We start from the raw sequence: 20681 nt of genomic DNA on the forward strand, positions 1-20681 counted from the left end.
GAATGAGACGAATACAAAATATCTGCTGTAGGATAATTGTATTCTCTTCTTATTTAGTATCGCGGCCGTTTCATTGCCTCCCACCGCTCCGTTACATAGCCGCCTACCGCTCCGTTACATAGCCGCCTACCGCTCCGTTACATTTTTTCAAATCACACCCATTCTAAAGAAGTTTTTACTTCAAAAAGTTGACAGAAGACTAACTGAATCCTCATCTATATAGTGATATCGAAAATCTGTTTGTTTCGGTGACTTATAATAGGTAAATACGAAAAATAAATTCTGCATAACCGCATCGGAAGTTACTTATGACTTGACCTAATAATAATTGAAGACAAAATTAATAAAAAGAAATTCGATGAATAAAACATGTGTAATGATTAATGATCATTATTAGACAAAATAATTCATAATAAAATCAATAATAATTAATAGTACTACGTTAAAAATTTAATTCCAAATAATTATTGCTCACATGTAAAAATATAGTTGTAGCAATGATATTTGTCGTGTTTATATGAACGAATGAACATGGTGCTTTCTAACTAAGAGGATTCCTTTGAAAAAAAGAAAAAATAAAGAACTTTAAATTCGTCCTTGGGGAAAAAGAGGAAATCTTTAGATAGATAAAGCTAAGATGTTAGTGAATGACTTTATCGCGTGTTTTCAACTAAAGTAGGATAAGAAAAGTAAAAGCTAATTGGTACGATTAAGAAGCAATAATGTAAAAATGCTATGCTCGAATAAAAAGGACAACATGAGTCAAGGACAAGGTGAGATTCAAAGATGCAATGAGTTTCAATATAAATTAAAAAATAAAAAAAATAAATAACATTTATCAAAATTGTGATTAGGTTGTCACAAAATAACAAAACAAAAAAATATCATCAAATGTTTCAACTATAAAACTGACAATTAATTATATTTTAATTTTTTCTATCTTCCCCTAAAAAAATTACATTTTTTTAAATTTTTATTATCCATTATTTTATTTAAAAAAAAGTGTGCGTAAATTATATTTTTAATGTAATTTTTAATTTAATTTAAAATATATTTTAATTTTGTTCACCTTCCCCTAAAAAAAAATTACATTTTTTTTTTTTTTTACTATCTATTATTTTATTTAAAAAAAACAAAAGTGTGTGAAGCATATTTTTTCAAAACTTTCTTCTATTTTTTTATTTGTGCCATTAAAAATTACTTTGACTTGTAATTTGCAATCAGATTATCATAAACTTTGGAAGTTACTTTTGATTGAACATGAAAGATGATATTTCGATAGATAAAAAAAGGAACAGAAAGTTGAAAAGTACGATCGATTATGATAGTTATCTTGAAAAAGTATCTGAAAAGTATCAAAAGATATCGAATAAGATTTCTTCTGTGTAATATCTTTATATAGAAGAAAAGAAATAAAGCTTTTCTATGCTTTTAGCAAAGGTTATGGTCAATTGTTTTACCGGATTATAGGGGCTTCTCGTTGAATTCACCCCCTTCTGTTATTGGATATACAGGATACCGAGTATTATACACTTTTCTTTCCTTTTAACAATAACAAATAATAATAATACACATGCATATGTATATGTTATCGTTAAAAAGTAAGTTTAACAATACCATTTCATTCAGAACAAATTTAAATAGTAACATGAAATAATTAACATATAAAAAATAATTATATTGGAAACTTTAAATAACGGGTTGTTTTAAAAAAAATAATAAAATTATTAAATGTAAAATATTAATTAGAAAGAGACGAGTTTATTTGAAGTACGAGATTGAAATTTTGATCCTCGTATTTTAAAATATTTGTGACATTGAATGTTTGAGTTGTTAATGTCAATTAATATTAATAATAATAATAATAATAATAATATTTTAAAGTATGTGTTTTGTATTAGATCATTACCAGAATTTTTGCTGCGGTGGCTTTAATACATAAGTACCGGATAGTTTTATATATATATATATATAGTTATTATTTATTATTACAATTTTTGAAAATTAATATTTTGTTAGTCGTATCATTTTATTGTAACTAAATTACAAATCCAAATTTCAATTTCGTATTTAATAATAAATTCGTGTATTTTGTAAATTCACCTAATTACAAGAATTAATAGATTTTACATTTTAACGGTAATATATGTAAAAAAAAAAAAAAAATTCTAAAAAATCAAATGGAACGTTGGATGACATAAAAAAGAAAAATACAAAGTAAAAATAGGTAGGAATAAATTCGTGAAGGGATTTAAAAAAAAAAAAAAAAAAGTAGAAAGTAACAGTGAGAGCGAGCGAGTTAGAATAATTCAAATGAAAATATTAAAAGCGAATTAATTAACCCTTTCGCTGCGGAGCGCCTAAAAATGAAATGTTGCTCTCTCAGCAGCCGGTACGATAGTATTTTGTTAGTACAGACGACACGGTACACGTAACATTCGTAAATCAGATTCACGGTGCCACAAGGCGCTGTTCGCTCAGGGGAAGTGTTCATATTCGAGCGCCAAAAGGCGCTGTTCGCTGAGAAAAAACGTCTATAACCGAGCGCCAAAAGTCGCTGTTCGTAGCGAAAAGGTTAAAACGTTGCTATTTTTGTTTATTTATTTTTTTTTTTTTTTAATAAAAATACAAAAAATCAAAAAGGCATACAAACGGACGACGCAACATTGACATTTCTTAAATATGTGTCCGAAATTTTTGATAAAAAAAAAAAAAAAAAGAGAGTGAGAAGAGACAAAAAGAGAGAGAAAAAACACAATTGTGTTGTATGAATATGTGTAAATAAATGTGTCTGTGCGTGTGTGAGAGTGAGAGTGAGAGAGAGAGAGGGGCAACCCGTCCGGGTTTTGTCTTCTTTCGCAGATCATTGGGATTCTACGAACGTGATTCATCAGCCAATGAACCTGTTGGATCTTTCGAGAAAGAGATAACGAGCCTACATGGTGGTACTTCAACTACATCGGAATCTTTGGACAGCACTGGACTCGATACGGAAATACCAGCTGATGCAAGAAGACCCCGTAGTACGAGGGGTTCCCAAAAGTGGAGTAACGTACGAGCCGTCATGGCGCTATATTCTTCCCTTCGAAAAATTAAGAGGTATTTCCCGTCATTGATAGATTGGACGGTAACCTCTACTACTACTTCTACTACAACTATACTGCTACTACTACTATTACTATTACTACTACTACTACTATCTAAACACTCTGTATCGTCTTATTAGATGTATATTAGGTTTACAGGAAAATTTTGTACGTTCAAACAAGCGTTAGTTCAATTTTTTGTTACTAGGGGTAAGGCCCCATTTCTTAAAATGGAATATACAAATTGCCACTATGTTGAGCAAGAGGTTTAAAGTAATTCAATTAATTAATTGTTATAATTAGGAATAATTTATTATTTTATTTTTTAAATGGACAGAATTTTCCGATAAACCTAATACATATATATATATATTAGGTTGTCCCAAAACGTCGTCCCAAATTTTTAGTAATTCTACGGACACAATATATTTTAGGTTGATTAATTTAAAGTATTATAAGTATATATATAAATAAAATAAAATAAGATAAAATAAAATAAAATAAAATAAAATAAAATAAAATAAAATAAAATAAAATAAAATAAAATAAAATAAAATAAAATAAAATAAAATTAAATAAAATTAAATTAAATTAAATTACATAAAATAAAATTATATTAAATAAAATAAAATTAAATTATATTAAATAAAATTAAATTAAATTAAATAAAATAAAAATATATATATATCTGAAATTAAATAAAATACAAAAAAGTATAAGTATATATACTAAATAACTAAATTATATAAATATAAAATATAAAATAAATTAATAAAAATAAATTATATAAAATATAAAATAATTAAAGTAAAGTAGAGTAGAATCGATATTATTTAATAAAATAATGTAAAATATAAAACAAAAGTATATTACGCATGCAATATTGTTTAACTTATCACCAAAAAAAAAGGAAAAAATTTTTGGGACTACCTAATACATATATATGTATATTTATTATGACACTTTGATTCATTCGTTCAACAATCTTTCAATTATTTTCTGTTGAAAATTGTTTCGTTTTTTTTCTTATTAAAAATATTGATTATAAACTTATTACACAATCGTACAGGATTGTAGCTTTCCCATGATATTCTTTTCTTATGAGTAAATTCGAATTGAACTATGAGATAAGAAAGTTCAATGTTGTTTTGAAGAATAATTTAAATTAAGAATAAAAATATTATGTTTATGTATAATTTAATATTATAATTAAGTGTGGAAAAACAAATTGGATGAAATGAAAAAATACTCTTTTTTTTGCTGTAATTGCATATGTTTGTATAAACATTCGTTAGAATGATTCGCATAAAACAATTTTTGATCATCTTATAGGAAATATTGTAGCATGATTTCATCCCCATTATTCTATCCTACTTATTCTACTTTCCCGAATGTTTCATAAATTTCTTTCTCTCTATTTTTTCAATCATAAAAGTGCATCGTGAGTTATTCATTACATTGAATTTATTATTATTATTATTATTATTATTATTATTATTATTATTATTATTATTATTTATTTTGTATTCAATAGTAATTTTTTGTTTTTAATTTATACGTAAAAATAAATGTTTCATTTCTATCTCGAGATGAATATAATTATATTATTTAATTAATTAGGACATTTGTTTGAAATTCAAAAATATATTATTATTATTATTATTTTTTATTATAAACGAAAAACTCACGAGATTGTTGCTAGTTTGCATTTAACAATGCTTAAATGTGTTTTGATGCATCCAAATTATTAGATGAACAAATTGCATCGACTGTCGTGAAAAAAATACATGAAATATTTTTTTTACAAAGTTGAATATAATTTATTTAATTGTGACATTTGTCTTATATTGATCATTTTAATTATCAATTAAATATTAATAATTTCATTAACAGATATATATATAATTTGATATTTTCTCGACAGTCGATGATGTATTAAAGGCTATGATTAAAATAGTTAATTGCAAGAGAATTTCAAAATATATTATTAAAATTATCAAAGTAAGTATAAACAAATAAATATCGAAGCTACAACCCTGTAAAACGTACATACACTAGTATACACGTGGTACACTAATAACACGATTAATATTTTATTATTTTAATATAATGCTTTTTAATTTAAACAAATATTATTGTATATTTATATGTATTTGTGATCGTGTTAGTTCATAACGTGTATGATTCATTTTATATATGAAATGATTTGTAATGAATTATTTTCATTAATTTTTACTTTAATTTTTCTATTAAAAAAATTTATACTTTTTTTTTTTGAGAAGAATTATTTAATTTATTAATTATATTCTTTTTAATAAGAATTATTTAATTTTTTAATGATTTTTTTTTTATAAAGAAAAAAAAACACTTTTTACGTATTGCATTATTTCAAATTTTATTTTAATCGAACGATTAATTTTTACTTCAATTTTTCTAATAACAAAAATATCCTTTTTTTTTTAATACATAAAAGAACAAAACAATTTCTATTCTCATTGCATTACTTTAAATTTTATATTTCAATTTTCTTATTTTCCTGTTCAATACGAAAATATATAAATAAAAATAAACATATTTTTCTACAATATTCATAATGTACAATTAATTTATTCCAACAATAACAACAACAACAACCAACAACCAACAACCAACAAACAAAGTTACCAACAAGAACAACATTTTAACAAAGCATCCAACAAAACACATAGAAAATAAAAAAACACTTTACATGCGTATGTGTGTTAATGCATTGAAAGAAGAATGCACAAAAAGAAAGTAGTAGCATCAATTACAAAAAAAAAAAAAAAAAACAAAAAAAAAAACATTAAAAAAAAAACCAATCTTTAGTTCTATTCTCTATCTCTGTCTAATTGAATTGAATTCTCGATGTTTCCATATATGTTTGTGTTGCCTATCTGTCTGTCTGTCTGTCTGTCTGTCTGTCAGTTTGTCTGTACGACTGTCCATTCGCTCTCTGCCAGTCTGTCTGTCTGTCTGTCTGTCTGTCTGCCTATTCATCTGATGCTCTGGCTAAATGATCTACTTGATTCTCGCTCACTCTCTTCTTACTTTATATCTATCCATTTAAAAAAAAAATAATAATAAAAAAAAAAAAAATAGAAAAAAAAAACCAAATTATTATTATACTCTATGACTTGACCTATCTGCATCGTTATATTAGAAATTAGAATTATTCGCCGAATTTTGTCTGAATTTTGTCTGAAAAAAGCAAATGCTATGTTTATTTTCCAATATATGAGTTTATGAACGTACGTTATTATTATTATTATTATTATATTTATATTTTAGGTATTGATCATTATGAACGGTGATAGACCGTAGGTAAAATTTGTCTTTTGTTGTATGCAACAATATTTCAATGATTATATTTAATCGTGTGTGTGTCTATTAGGGTTGCGTGTGCGTGTATGTGACGAATGTATTTTCTATAATTTTTTTTTCTGTTTTTGTTTTTTTTTTGTTTAGTTATTATATATTTTTAAGATTAACACGAGTTAATGATAATTATTAATATTTGATGTATTAGGTGGTACGGCAAGTCGTTTTGTTTTTTGCTGATGCAATAAATGGCATTAGTTGATGCAAACCGACAAATAGTAACACATGAGATTGATGATAGGTTAAATTTATCAAATTCAACTATTTATGGTCACTTAAAAGGTTTAGGTTTAACCTCGAAGCAAAAATTGTCATCATTTTTACAAAAGAAAAGTGAAACGACTTTCTGAACCATCTAATATAATTATAAAAAAAAAAAAAGGATACAGAAATTTAGGCACAAGGATTATGATGATGATGCATTTGTTTTATTTGATTTTTATTATTTTTTTTTTTTTTTTTTTTTTTTCGTTGGAACGTCTAAGTTCTGTCGCATTTTTTATTTTTATACTCAACAAATGCATGCATTTTTATTTTTTATGATCTAATAACTTTTTTTTTTATTATTATTATAAATAGTCTGTGGGCCGAGAGATATGATGCTTGATAAAATTTATTTATAAAAAAAGGTTTGAGTAATTTTATTATCTTTTTTTTTTTCGTTGCTGTTGTTGAGTTTTCAGTCAGAGTCAAAAATAAAAAAAATAAAGAAGTCAAAATAAAAAATAAAAAATAAAAGGAAATAGGATTACGCGTAATTTATGCAAATCTTGGCTTGATTTTTAGAATAAAATTCTAAAAAAAAATATATTATAATAATTTATTTAAAGTATATTTTAAACGATTCGTTTAATACGATCACATTTTTATGAATAAAAAAATTGTTAATTTACTCGTTTGATATTTAATACAATAAATTTATGATTAGTGATTTAACGTGTTGTTAAGTATTTTATTTTATGATATCAACGATACTATATATATGTCATTTTAAAGAAATAAACGAGAATATATATATATATGTATTAGTTTGTTGTTACTTTTACGACACTTTTCCAAGACAATAGGAACATGAAATTGCTTTGGGTCCGAGAAGAACACTCACTCGTGAACTTAACTTTCGCATTTTTACGATACGTGTTTGTACGTGTCTTTCTTTTACGATCTATCAAATATTTTTTACAAACGAATTCTCTCTTCTTTTTTTTTTTTTGTTTTGTTTCAAAATTGATCAAAGATTTAAAAACGTTTAAATCCTCGCGCGTTTATGTGGTGTCAGTGTATAGACGAATTTATTAAACAAAATTATAATATCGGCCCAATATAAAACACAATTTTAAAGAACACTGTCACAGAGAATTAAAATTAACAACAAAGTAACAAATGTATCTGTAAAATTACTTTTTGTTAAACAAATGTTGAGTTCTTTATATATATATATATTTTTTTTTTTTAAATAAATGTTAGGAATATTAGAAAAGATTTATCGTTAAACTAAAAATTGTAATCATCGGCGATCGGTTATTTATTATTTTCTGTTCGCAGAACTAAAAGCAATCAACGTTGGATGAAATTACGTACAACCGTACAATTATCATCGGCCATATCTACGATACAAAAGAAGCCACCATTGAAACGTGAAGATTCATTTTTAAAAAGATTTTCAACACGTCAAATACCCGAGAGTCAAGAGACCGTAGACACTGGTGAAGGTGAAGGTGACGCAAACGACGAAAAGGATTTAACAGGACGACGAAGAAGACGACCAAGAAGGACACAAAAAAGCACCTAAAACAGTTGTCAATCCTGACGAAAATTTTTATTATTATTGGCTGATGTTATTATCGTCCTGCGTGTTATACAATTTATGGACATTAATAGTCAGACAAAGTTTACCAGAATTACAAGCATTGGCACCAGCCGCTTGGTTAGCTTGCGACGGTTTTACGGATTTGGTATTTTTCTTAGACGTGGCTGTACAATTTCGTACGGGTTATTTGGAACAAGGACTTATGGTTTACAATAGTAAAAAGTTAGCTGGACATTATTTAAAATCGAAATGTTTCGTATTAGATTTGTTAGCACTGTTACCACTCGATTTATTACAATTCAATCTTGGCAGTAATCCTATGCTAAGGTTTCCAAGGTTTCTCAAGATATATCGTGTTTATAATTATTATTACATGGTAGAGTCACGTACGGTTTATCCTAATTTATGGCGTGTACTCAATCTAATACATATATTATTAATACTCGCACATTGGTTCGGCTGTTTCTATTATTTATTAAGCGAAGCCGAAGGATTCCAAGGTGATTGGGTCTATCCGTACAGGCCTGGTGAATATGCGACCTTGACCAGGAAATACCTTGGATCACTCTACTGGTCTACCCTAACACTGACGACGATTGGTGATCTACCAACACCGGAAACCAACGCCGAGTGAGTGACATATCACATCTACTTCGACGATTACCTTTTTTTATTATTATTATTATTATTATTATTATTATTATTGTTATTTTGAAAAAGTCTATTTTTATCTTAAACTCTCGTGTCTTCTTTTTTTCCTTCTCGAATGAAATGAAGCGAAAAATGGACAGAGAGAAAGAGAGAGAGAGAGAGAGAGAGAGAGAAAGAGAGAGAGAAAGAGACAAGGGGAATAGGTGGGAGAGTGAAATAGAGAGATTGAGAGAAACCGAGGGGTTTATTTTCTTTAAAGTACCTTTTTATGGGGTCATTCCTTGAGATCCTCTTTTGCAAATGCAAAAACTTTTTTCTTTCTTTTCTTTCTTTCTTTTTTTCTTTTTTTCGTCTTCTTCCTCTTCTTCTTCTTCTTCTTCTTCTTCTTTTGGGATTCTTATTCTTATTTATTTTTAATCCAACTCGTTTCATTCTGATTACTTTAAAATCTAGGTGAATTAATCTAATATATATAGATATATTTTTATTTATTTTTGAGATATAAACTATCCTATCTTTTAAGTTGGATGAAACTTTACACAGTGTGGAAAATTTTATTAAAATCTGTTTAATAGTTTAGGAGTCCATTGCGGACAAACAACGTGACACGTAATTTATATTTTTATTTATTATTTTTTATTATTATATATATTTTTTTAATTTTATTTATTTTATTTTTTTTCTAACTGTACTATTTTTTGTTTGTTTTTTTTTTTTTTTAAATTCGAATTTACGATGATAAAAAAATTGATAAATATTATAAATATCGATACGTGTTATTTTTTTATTTTTATTTTATTTTTTTTTAGTTTGTTATTTTAATTCCATGAGATATGTATATATATATATCTACTACGATATCCTAGTATTTTGAGATTTAAAAAATATAATTAAAAATGTAATCGTATAACGAACGTAATCTCGATAACGTTGGCAACGGTACGAACTGTATTCTTTTTTTTTTTTTTTTTTTTAGTTTCAATGCACGAATTGCATTTTATTAAACGTACCACCATACTTTGGGTTTTAGTATTGACGCGACACGATTTATCATAACACGTAAAAGTGATTTTCTTTTTTTATCTTTTTCTTTCTTTTCTTTTCGTCCCAAATTCATGTGTCCTCTTTACGTTACTTTCATATATATATATATATCTTTTATGAGATTATTTCGAAAAATTGACACAAATATATGACAGAAAAAGAAACTAATAAACTAAAAAACGAGATTGAAGTAAAATCAAATAAATTTACAAATATTCGTATACAGAATGCATGAAAAGTTTATTGGCTAGTAAATGGTACAAATTTAAAAAATAAAATAAAATAAAATAAGATGATAGATTGAGCAAAATTGTGAAACAAATTTATTATTAGATATTATAAAAATTATTTAATATAATAAATATTTTTTTTTGTTTAAGTTTACGGTGTATTATACGTATACTTATAGTTAACAATATTTATTAAATATTACGTATATATATATATAAAAGATTGAAATTTGTAAATAGAGTGTAACCAAAGTTCATTGACTCATAAATTGTACAAATTTAAAAATAAAAAAATAAAATTAAAAACGCGATAATAGGTTGAATTAAAATTTGAAACAAATTTATTAAACAATACTTTAAAAATTATGAAAAAATTTAAATTATTTAATTATTTTTTAGATTTACCATGTATTGTACCATATATATGTATATAAAAGATTGAAATCTAGATAAGTTAAAAAGCTTTAATATGTTGCAAAGCTTTTTCAAGTAAAATCCTTCTCGTTTCTCTCTCTCTTTCTCTCTCTTTTTCTCTAATAAAAGATGTACGACTATAAGAGAGCATCGTCATAGTTATTTTGCAAAATATTCTATGCTCCTAGGCGATAAGAAACGGTAGGTGATAATATTTCACTATGGTAACGTTAGGACATCCTAGTGACATGTGAAAAATGTTACACGCAAGGAATATATTTGCTTTTTACGCGATAACATTCAACGAGTTTCTTCTTCTTCTTCTTCTTTCTTCTTCTTCTTTTTCTTCTTTCTAGTGTTCAATATTATTACGAAAAACGTGACGAATAAGATCTATAATATCATAGGAGAATAAAAAAGTTTTCTCTATGCATTTTCCAAAAGATAAACCTAACGTAAATATTTTCTTTCAATATATACATATAAATGTTGTGTTTTATGATATCGAACAATGGAATAGAATATTTCTCGTTTGATTTATTAGTATAACGATGAAAGAGAAAGAAAATATTTTCAAGAGTAAATTAGGAATAAGAAAAGAAAAAAAAGAAAAAAAATTTTAAATTACAATTTCTGTTCAGAAAAATAAATTATAGTTAATTAAAGGTGAGTAGAATTAATATTGCTATTTATAATTGTAAGTTAAATAGAAATATTAATATTAATATATAAATATTATATTAATATTTATTAATTATATTACAAATATTAAAATTAATATTATATTATATATTTATTAATTATAATTTAAATATTAAAATTATTAATATTATATTATATATTTATTAATTATATATTTATAATTATATTATAATATATATTTATATTACACACACATTATATTATATATATAATATAAATATTATAATTAATAAATATTAATATAAATATAAATTTTTTCAAACTATCAAAATATAATAATATACCCACGAATAAAATACAACATTTAACTATACTTTCGTGGATTATAATAAAATAATCATTAAATATAATTTCCAATTGAGCTACAATCACAAATTAAATAATAAATTTAACACAAATTACTTTAACAATAAGATTGATATAGTAGATCTTTTTCAATGTATAAAAAAAAAAACAAATCTTTCACTTCCTCTTCCTGTTCCTCCCTAACCTAACTCACATTCCTGGTTCTAAAATACAAAAAGGAGACACGAGATTCACGAACGAATAATATTACCCTTAAAAAAAGGGTTTGACGTTTACCCCACATTTTGAACGAATCAAAGAACAAAAAATAAAACAAAGGGACAAACCTTTGAGGGTTCTCCATCCCCTATATCCACTCACAGCCCTCACCAATTGTCTCTTTGAAATGTGTGTGTGGTTTTTTCTTCTGTTTTGTTTGTTTGTTTGTTTTTTTTTTTTTTAAAGTAGTTTTAACACTAATCTCTCTTTTTTCTTCTTTGTTCGTTTGTTTATTAGCGAATTAGTATCTTAGAAATTAGACTCGTGAAATGCGGCTTTGTTGTTGTTGTGTTGGCAGAGTCATTGCGGGCGGCAATCCCCGGAGCCTCGCTCGTCGCGGCCGACTGTCCCGGCTACTGCAGTTCAAGCATAACGGAGGGTATTTGTATCGTTCCTTGAACTAAAAAAAAAAAAAAAAACAAAAAAAAAAATAGAAACAAAGAAAACAAAAATAATAAAAAAAAAATCGAACGAAAAAGACCGGGTCTGGGTGGGATGGGTTGAAAAAGTGTGTGTTGAGGGAAAGCAAGTGTAACGAACGATGTGAAAGGGTGTGAAAGTTTGACAAGAACGGGTGTGAAAGTATGAATGAAATTTATAACAAATCCATTCTCTATAAATGCTAAAGATATTTATGATTTAATTTTTAATTATTATTATTATTATTATTGTTGTTTATTATAAAATATCGTATATTTTATTAACCCTTTCGCAATGGGCGACTTCTCGGCCGTGGTATTTCCGCTGAATGTGCCCAGCTGCGCCAAAAATGTGTCCAACGATGGTGCCATTTGTTTTTGAACGGCTTATATTTTTTATTATTTATTTATTGTTAAAAAATTAGTTTATATATGCTAAGGGGCGTATATAAACGCAACGGCTGCGTTTATGCTTCACGGCAAGCCGAGTTGGTTGGTTTGACGGTGTTTATTGAAAAAAAAAAACAACTCCACAAATTATAATATTTATAACATTTAAAAAAACATATTAATTTTTTTATTAAATTCGATTCTGAAGTAACTCTAATCGTTCGTCATATGTATTTATGTACACAATGTACAATACGCGACATTTTATGCATAGCGACTATAACCGTCCGTAGTATGTGAGTGACATTTTATATAGAGCGACTTCAGTCGCCCGTAATACGTCAGTAGCATTTTATGGAGAGCGACTATAGTCGCCTGTAGTAGCAAAAAGGGTTAACTTGTGTGTGTGTGTGTGTCTGTGTGTGTAAGAATTATTTATTTCTTTAGCATTTATGGTGTAACGTTTAGTATTTTAATAAATGAATCAATGATGATGATGATGATGTTGTGATGACACAATATGAATGATAAGTGTGAACGAATGAAAGAATCTAATGAATGAAAATTTGATTGAGAATGTGTAAAAAAAAGAAAAAGATGACAGGTAAGAATTGCTATATATATATATTAAATTAAATGAAAAATAAAAAAATCTAATCGTTTGAACAATAACATTGAACAATCATCCATTGTGTGATAAGACAGGAAGTTGTTTCCTGTATTTAACAGGATGTACATAACAACGGCAAATCGAGCAATACGATTAGACAATGGTTCGTGGTCGTTGCGGTAGGAGAAGAGAAGACAAGGGTCTAGTTAATTAATCTATGTTTGGCTATTACTAGTAAACACGCGATTAGACAATTCTATTCCGATGTATTCCTTAATTACCCACAAGGAAATACGTGCTGCGTTAATCGATTGTTCCAAGTTTGTTCGCAATTATATATCCTTAAATTTAAGGATATAATTTTTATTCTATTTAATTCAAATAGAATTTTTTTCTTTAATTTACAATAGTTATCAAAAATAAATCATCAGCTTGATTTTTATTCTTTTTGTTCTTTTTTTTTTTTTTTTTTAAACTTCGTGCAAATTAATTCTATTAAAAAGTTTTATTAAAAAAAATGTTTTTTTATTATATTAATATATTTATATTTAACTTGATATTGATATTAAAAACAATTATAAATTATATTTTATATTAAATTTATATTAAATGTTAATTTTTTATTTAATATAAATTATAAATTAATATTTATTTAATATAATTATATAGTACAGTTGAATATAATTTCTACTAAATTTATATTAAATGTTATTAAATTTAATTAATATTAAAAATTTATTTTTTTTCAGTGCAAATTTATTTTGTATTAAACGAAAAACAATAGATCTGATATTTAAATTATTATTTTATTCGTTAAGGTCGTTAATTAAATAATAAATTCATGTCTTTTGATCAACCATTAATAAAAGTAACAAATAAATTCTCTTTTAGTTAAATTTAACTTTAGTAAGGTTGTATAATTTTTGCAACGAACGCGATTTTCTCAATTTTCTACTAACAAGTATTAATCCAACCCCGAGAGAGAGGAAATCGTCATTTAGTCGATGTAGATACTCTCCATGGCAAAGCTGCTATATAACTAAGCTAAGCCATGGGCTTTTTTCGCGAATCCCACATTCCCACAAGCCCCCCTTTCAACCCCAACCCATCACCTCTTTTCATCGTCGATCGATTAATCGAAAGGATAAAGTGCAGAGACACCCTAAAAGTAGATTTCGTTTTGTAACAACCAATCGATAATCCCCTCCCACCCCACCTCCCACCCAACACCACCCCCTCGATTCGTATAAAGATAAAAACGATTTTTATCTTTTTTTTTTTTTTTTTTTTTTTAAATGGGATCAAATTATATCGCGTTTCAAATATCATATTATATAATATCGATGAGTAAAAATTATTTTCGTTGTTGTTGTTTTTTTTTTTTAAATATCGAATTCGATATCTGTGACAAAAAAAATAACAAAAAAAAAAAAAAAAATAAATAAATAAAAAATAATTATTAGGTTAAAAAATAAAGTGTGATATAGTATTAAATTATTTTACACACATTCTTTTTTATTTAATTAATTTATCGTAATTTATTTTAATTTATTTAATTTAAATTTAAAAATATTAGTATACATATAGTATACTATATATAATTTATTAGTAATATAGTATACTATATATGTATACTAAAAAATATTAATTTAAAAATAATATATTATAATTTAATACTAATATTATTTTAATATTAATTATTAATATATATATATATATATATATATATATATATATATAATAATTTTGATATAAATATTGAAAGCTATGATTTTGAAAATCATTGATTCATTCATACGTCAAATTGTTCATTCATTTCTTTTTTTTTTTTTTCTTTTAATGTACACATCTACACACCTAAGTATTTGATTGTATCTATCATCTGTGTGTGTATATATGAAGGTATGTTAGTTCATATTCATATTTATACGATACGATAGAGATCATTATTATTCCACTTATAAACGAGTTGTCCTGTTTCGATGTTTCATCGAACAAACCGTGCTTCAATCATGACCATTATATCCTGTACGAATAATCCAAGTGATATTCACGTCGTTGTCCAAGTAAATTACTCGTTGATGTCATGTTCAACAGGACGAATGCTAGTTTGCCGATATTAAATGCAGATTCAATTGAACCATTTAGATAGGGGTGGGAGGGGAGGAAGAAGTGATAATCTAATTTAATTATTAACAGTTGTTTAGTCATCTGATTCGTTTCTACACTCAAGATAATACATATAAACATATACATACATACATACATATATATGTATATATATATATATATATTCATTTTTATTGATATATTATAGAATATTATAAAGTCATTTCAATTATGAAATTTATTATAATCCAATCAGATTTTTTTCTATTTTATTTGTTTTCCGTTGAAAATAAAATAAAATGAAATTAAATAAAATTAAATAGAATTAATTTTTATATATTTAATAGAATTAAATTACGTGACATTATAAAAACGAATATTGTTGAGAAAAAAAAAAGAAGTTGTTTTGTCATTTTGAAGGATTTAGAAAAGGATTCGTGCAATTTGAAAAAATAGAAAAAAGAAAAATTAAAAGTAAATTTCGAAAGAAAAAAAAAAAACTCGTGACAAGTAGATTTCGTCGGAAGTAGAGCTAGAACTAGAGTTAATCCTCTTGGAATTAAAATCCTGATTCCTTCGGACGACCAGAGAGTAGGATATCGAAAGATGTAATGACCACCAACCCGATGAATTTCTTACTTAAGAGAAAAAGAGTGAGAAAGAGAGAGAGAGAGAGAGAGATAGTTAAAAAAAAAAATGAGAGACAGATTACAGTAAGGTAAATGATTTCCGTCGTAAGAGAGGGAATTACTTCGATTAAACTATTTGCATTGGTTCCTTCGTGAAATGAAAGAAAATGTTGATCGAGATTAATTACTTAATATTTTTCTTTTTTATTTTTATTTAACATTAGAAAAAGAAAATGTTTATTGCAACCACTATATAAAAAATTTAAGATAATAACATATATTAAATGTAATATTTTATTGAAAGATTTTATTAATTTACGTTAGAAAAAAAAATGTTCATTGCAATATTAAAAAATTCAAAATTAATATATATATATATATACAAATTAGGTAACCAAAATGTCGGAAGATTTTAGTATCCATAGTGGATTAAAACAGGGGGACGCATTGTCACCACTTTTGTTCAATTAAGTACTGGAACTTGCTGTCAAAGAACTGCAGAAAAGTAAAGATGGTCTATAGTTGAACGGAACAACACAATTGTTGACATACGCGGAAGATGTTGCTTTGTTAGGGGACAATAAACAGTCATTAATTAATAACGCAAAAATATGATGTATATGATGAATATATGGGACTACAAATAAGCGCGGAAAAAAGCAAATATATGATAACCGATAGAGTTCAGAATACTCCTAATATTGGAACTTTGGTCGTCCGGGATAAAACTTTTGAACGGGTCAGTAACTTTAGGTATTTAGGATCGATCATAAATCAGACGAATGAAATTAACGAAAAACTTAAGAAAATGAATCAATTTAGGCAATTCATGTTTTTATTTGGTTAACAAATTACTCAGCTCGGTTGTTGTTTAGGCGATTCAAAATCAGGATATACAGGACAATCATTCTGCCGGTGGTCCTTTATGGTTGCGAATCGTGGTAGCTTATGTTAAGGAACGAAAAGAAATTGAGGGTTTTCGATAACAAAGTTGTTCGTAAAATGTTCGGTGCAAAACATGATGAGGAAACGGGTGAATGGAGAAAACTCCATAACGTTGAAGTACATCGATTGCACAATAAACTGGACATTATCAACGTCGTAAAATCACGCCGATTAAGATGGGTTGGTCACGTGGCGCGTTGCATGGGGGAGGATCGAACAGCGCACAAAATATTGGTCGGTATACCAAATGGGAAAAGACCACTAGGTAGACTGAAACGTAGATGGGAGGATAATATTAGAAGGGACCTGAAAGAAATAGGATACGAAGACCGCGAATGGAAGAATCGCGCTCAGGGACGGAACAATGGTGGGATTGGGTATTTGAAGCAATTAACTTTCGAGTTCCTAATGCCAATTAATAATAATAATAATAATAATAATGTATATACAAATGTGTATTCTTCAATAACTTTTATTCGAAAATATTTGATTCGACAATTAATTAGAAAATAATTAATTATTCTAATTAAAAATGAATTAAAGTAAAATAATAAACGTCATTTGATTTATCAATCAATTGAATTAATTATTGAACTCAAATATCTGTCTGTTAAGATAGATTTCTAATGAACGTATTCAAATAATATTTTTTGACATTATACAGTTGAGAATGTTAATTTGAATTTCATGATTTTAAAGTAATCGTTTGTGTTTCCTATTTCATGTCAAATCCGTTTACTTGATAGGATACGTTTTCAATTTTGATCGATATAACAAATTTTGTTAGAATTGATTTAGAATACGCGTTCTATATGATAAACTGAATATATCTATAAATTGTATAAATTGTTGAAGAGAGACAAATAGAGAAAGAGAGAGAGACAGAAGAGAGAGATTATCATAAGATGATCATGTGTATATACATTTATGCATAATGTATCTGAAATATTCGTATTAGTAATATTGCTTGTGATCTTGGAAATTCTGAAGTATCGTTCAATCGTATCTTGATTCGTATTGTATAATATTTGTAAAGGATCCTTTTGAGATAATATATTGCATTTAAATTTATCGTAAAATGTTGACACACAGATCAATATTTTTACTATATTATTTTTCATTTTTTATAATACAATTATTTTCGAAAAAGAAGTTATTGAAGAATATAGATTTGTATATCTATATATATAGAAATATGGAATTTTTTATTTGGTTGCAATGAATATTGCATAATAATTTTAAATCTATCGTAAAATGTTGACACACAGACCAATATTTTTACTATTTTATTTTGCATTTTTTATAATGTAATTATTTTCGAAAAAAAAAGAAATTATTGAAGAATAATAATATATAAATTATAATTATAAGATATTTCTATATCTATATATATTTTTATAGAAATTAGGGAATTTTTTATTTGGTTGCAATGAACATTGCATAATAATTTAAATCTATCGTAAAATGTTGACACAAACAAAATTCTTTTCCTTTATATTTATTATTATTATTATTTTTATTTATTTATTATTAATTTTATTATTATTTTATTATTATAATTATTCGGCAATGAACTATCGAGTTCCTAATCCCAATTAATAATAATTATATTTATTATTTATATTATTCTTAAAAAAAAAGAATAAAATAATCTAAAATTCGAGAAATAAATTAAACAAATTTTAATTATTTAATAAAAAAATAATATGCAAGATTTATCTAATTTATATTTTTATTTTTATTTTCTACTCTTATTGTAAAATCAATTCTCACTGTTCGATGAAGAAAACTAACATAAAAAAAAGGACTAAAATATAAAATTGAAGATAAAAATTAAAAAAAAAAAAAGTTAATTGTTTTCTTATTTAATAAAAAAAAAAATAAAATAAAATAAAATAAAAAGGTGCATCATAAATACCGAGTCAAAGGGTGAGAAGCATCATCATCGATCTTGGGTATGACGTAAAAGGCACGTCATCGATCAAGGGAAAAAGAATATTAATAATATATATATATATATATTTGCTTGGACGAATGAATTTTCTTCGTACGAGGGGTGTTGGTTTTTTTTTTCACCCTACGTACGTTGAATGACGCAAAACGGTTCGAGACGTTTATCGTATATAGTAAATAAAGTAAGTTTCATTAAGTCGGAAAATACGATGATCGAATTAGTTGGATGAATAGGGTAAAGGGCAAACGCGGTGAGAGAACAAGATAGGACGATCTACGATATTATATTCCTTCAGGTTAAAAAGAGAGAGAGAGAGAGAGAACAAAAATAATAAAAGAGAGAGGGTGAGAAAGAGGAAATAGGCATATTGACTAAAAAAAAAAATAAGAACCGTGTAAGTGGGGTTGAAAAACGTAAGAAAATTCACGTGATGGCAACGAATAAGCCAAAGAGAATGAGAGAAAGGGATGAGAAGGTGAATGTAGATTGAGAATGTGTTTTTTTGTGTATGTATGTATGTATGAGTGTATGTGTCTGTCAGTGTATAAAAGAAAGAACGTGAGTGAGAAAGAAGAGAATGATAAAAGGAGAGAGTTCGAGGTCATCAAAGAAGGAAAAAATTTCCTGCCGGAAGGTTGAAAAGGAAACGAGACGGAAGAGAATTTTTGGTATGGAAGGAACGTTGAACAAAACAGTGAGAATGAGAATGAGAATGAGAATGAAAGAGAGAGAGAAAAAGTTTACATATGTGGTACATGTATGTGTGTTTGTATGTAGAAAAGAATAAGAATAAGAATAAGAACAAGATTGAACATAGAAGAAGTACATAGAAACGTGTGTGTATGTATATATATATATATATATATATATATGACCGAGATAGAAAAATAGAAGCTGGTGCTGGTGCATCAATGTGTTTGAAAGAAAATCATGAAAGTGTATGTGTGTAATGTGTGTAATGTGTACGTATAGATGTGAGCGAGAGTGTGAGATAGAAAAGAATGCAAAAAAAAAAAAAGTTGCAGGAATTTATATAATAAAAAAAAAAATAAATAAATAAAAAATAAAATAAAATAAAACAAAAAAATAAAATAAAGAAAGGAAAGAAGAAAGGAAGAATAAAAAAAAAAAAAAATTATGGGATTATGATGAATAAAGAAAAATGAGAAAGGCTCCGGCGGGGGCCGCTCGTCAAAAAATCATCGAGGATCACTGATCACATCCCTCTTGGACTGATTGGCTCTTTTTCTCGGTTCATGATTCGCAGGTATGTCTTCACGATAGTCAGCTACCTGATCGGAGTCTTCATATTCGCAACGATCGTCGGACAGGTTGGGAACGTGATAACCAATAGGAACGCAAATCGTTTGGAGTTCGAGAGACTGCTAGACGGTGCTAAAACTTATATGAGACATCACAAAGTACCTGGTGGAATGAAAAGGAGGGTTCTAAGGTGGTACGACTACAGCTGGTCACGTGGTAGAATACAAGGTGGTGGTGATATCAACACCGCATTGGGTCTACTTCCTGATAAACTCAAGACAGAACTTGCTTTACACGTCAATCTTGCTGTACTCAAGAAGGTTACCATTTTTCAGGTGAGATCTTTTACGATCTCTTCTTCTTCTTCTTCTTCTTTTTTTTAATTTTGTTTTTTTTTGTAATTGTTAACCCTTTCAGTGGTGCTGAATACTTTTAACTACAACGTTTTGTAGAAACAATTTA

At 26.5% G+C, this 20681-nt stretch overlaps 1 protein-coding gene across 1 annotated transcript in view; it reads left to right on the top strand.

Annotated features, from left to right (window-relative positions):
- LOC107066079 (uncharacterized) overlaps positions 1–20681 on the top strand; it is a 114627-nt gene that overhangs the window by 82808 nt on the left and 11138 nt on the right. Inside the window, 5 exon segments of the mRNA XM_089177301.1 lie at positions 2863–3099; positions 8031–8265; positions 8267–8925; positions 12199–12279; positions 20224–20554. Of these exon segments, the coding sequence (XP_089033427.1) occupies positions 2863–3099; positions 8031–8265; positions 8267–8925; positions 12199–12279; positions 20224–20554 (1543 nt within the window).

This window comes from Polistes dominula, unplaced genomic scaffold (assembly GCF_049000335.1).
Source record: "Polistes dominula isolate Pdom_NZ unplaced genomic scaffold, Pdom_raw_medaka contig_20, whole genome shotgun sequence".
NCBI lineage: Eukaryota > Metazoa > Arthropoda > Insecta > Hymenoptera > Vespidae > Polistes > Polistes dominula.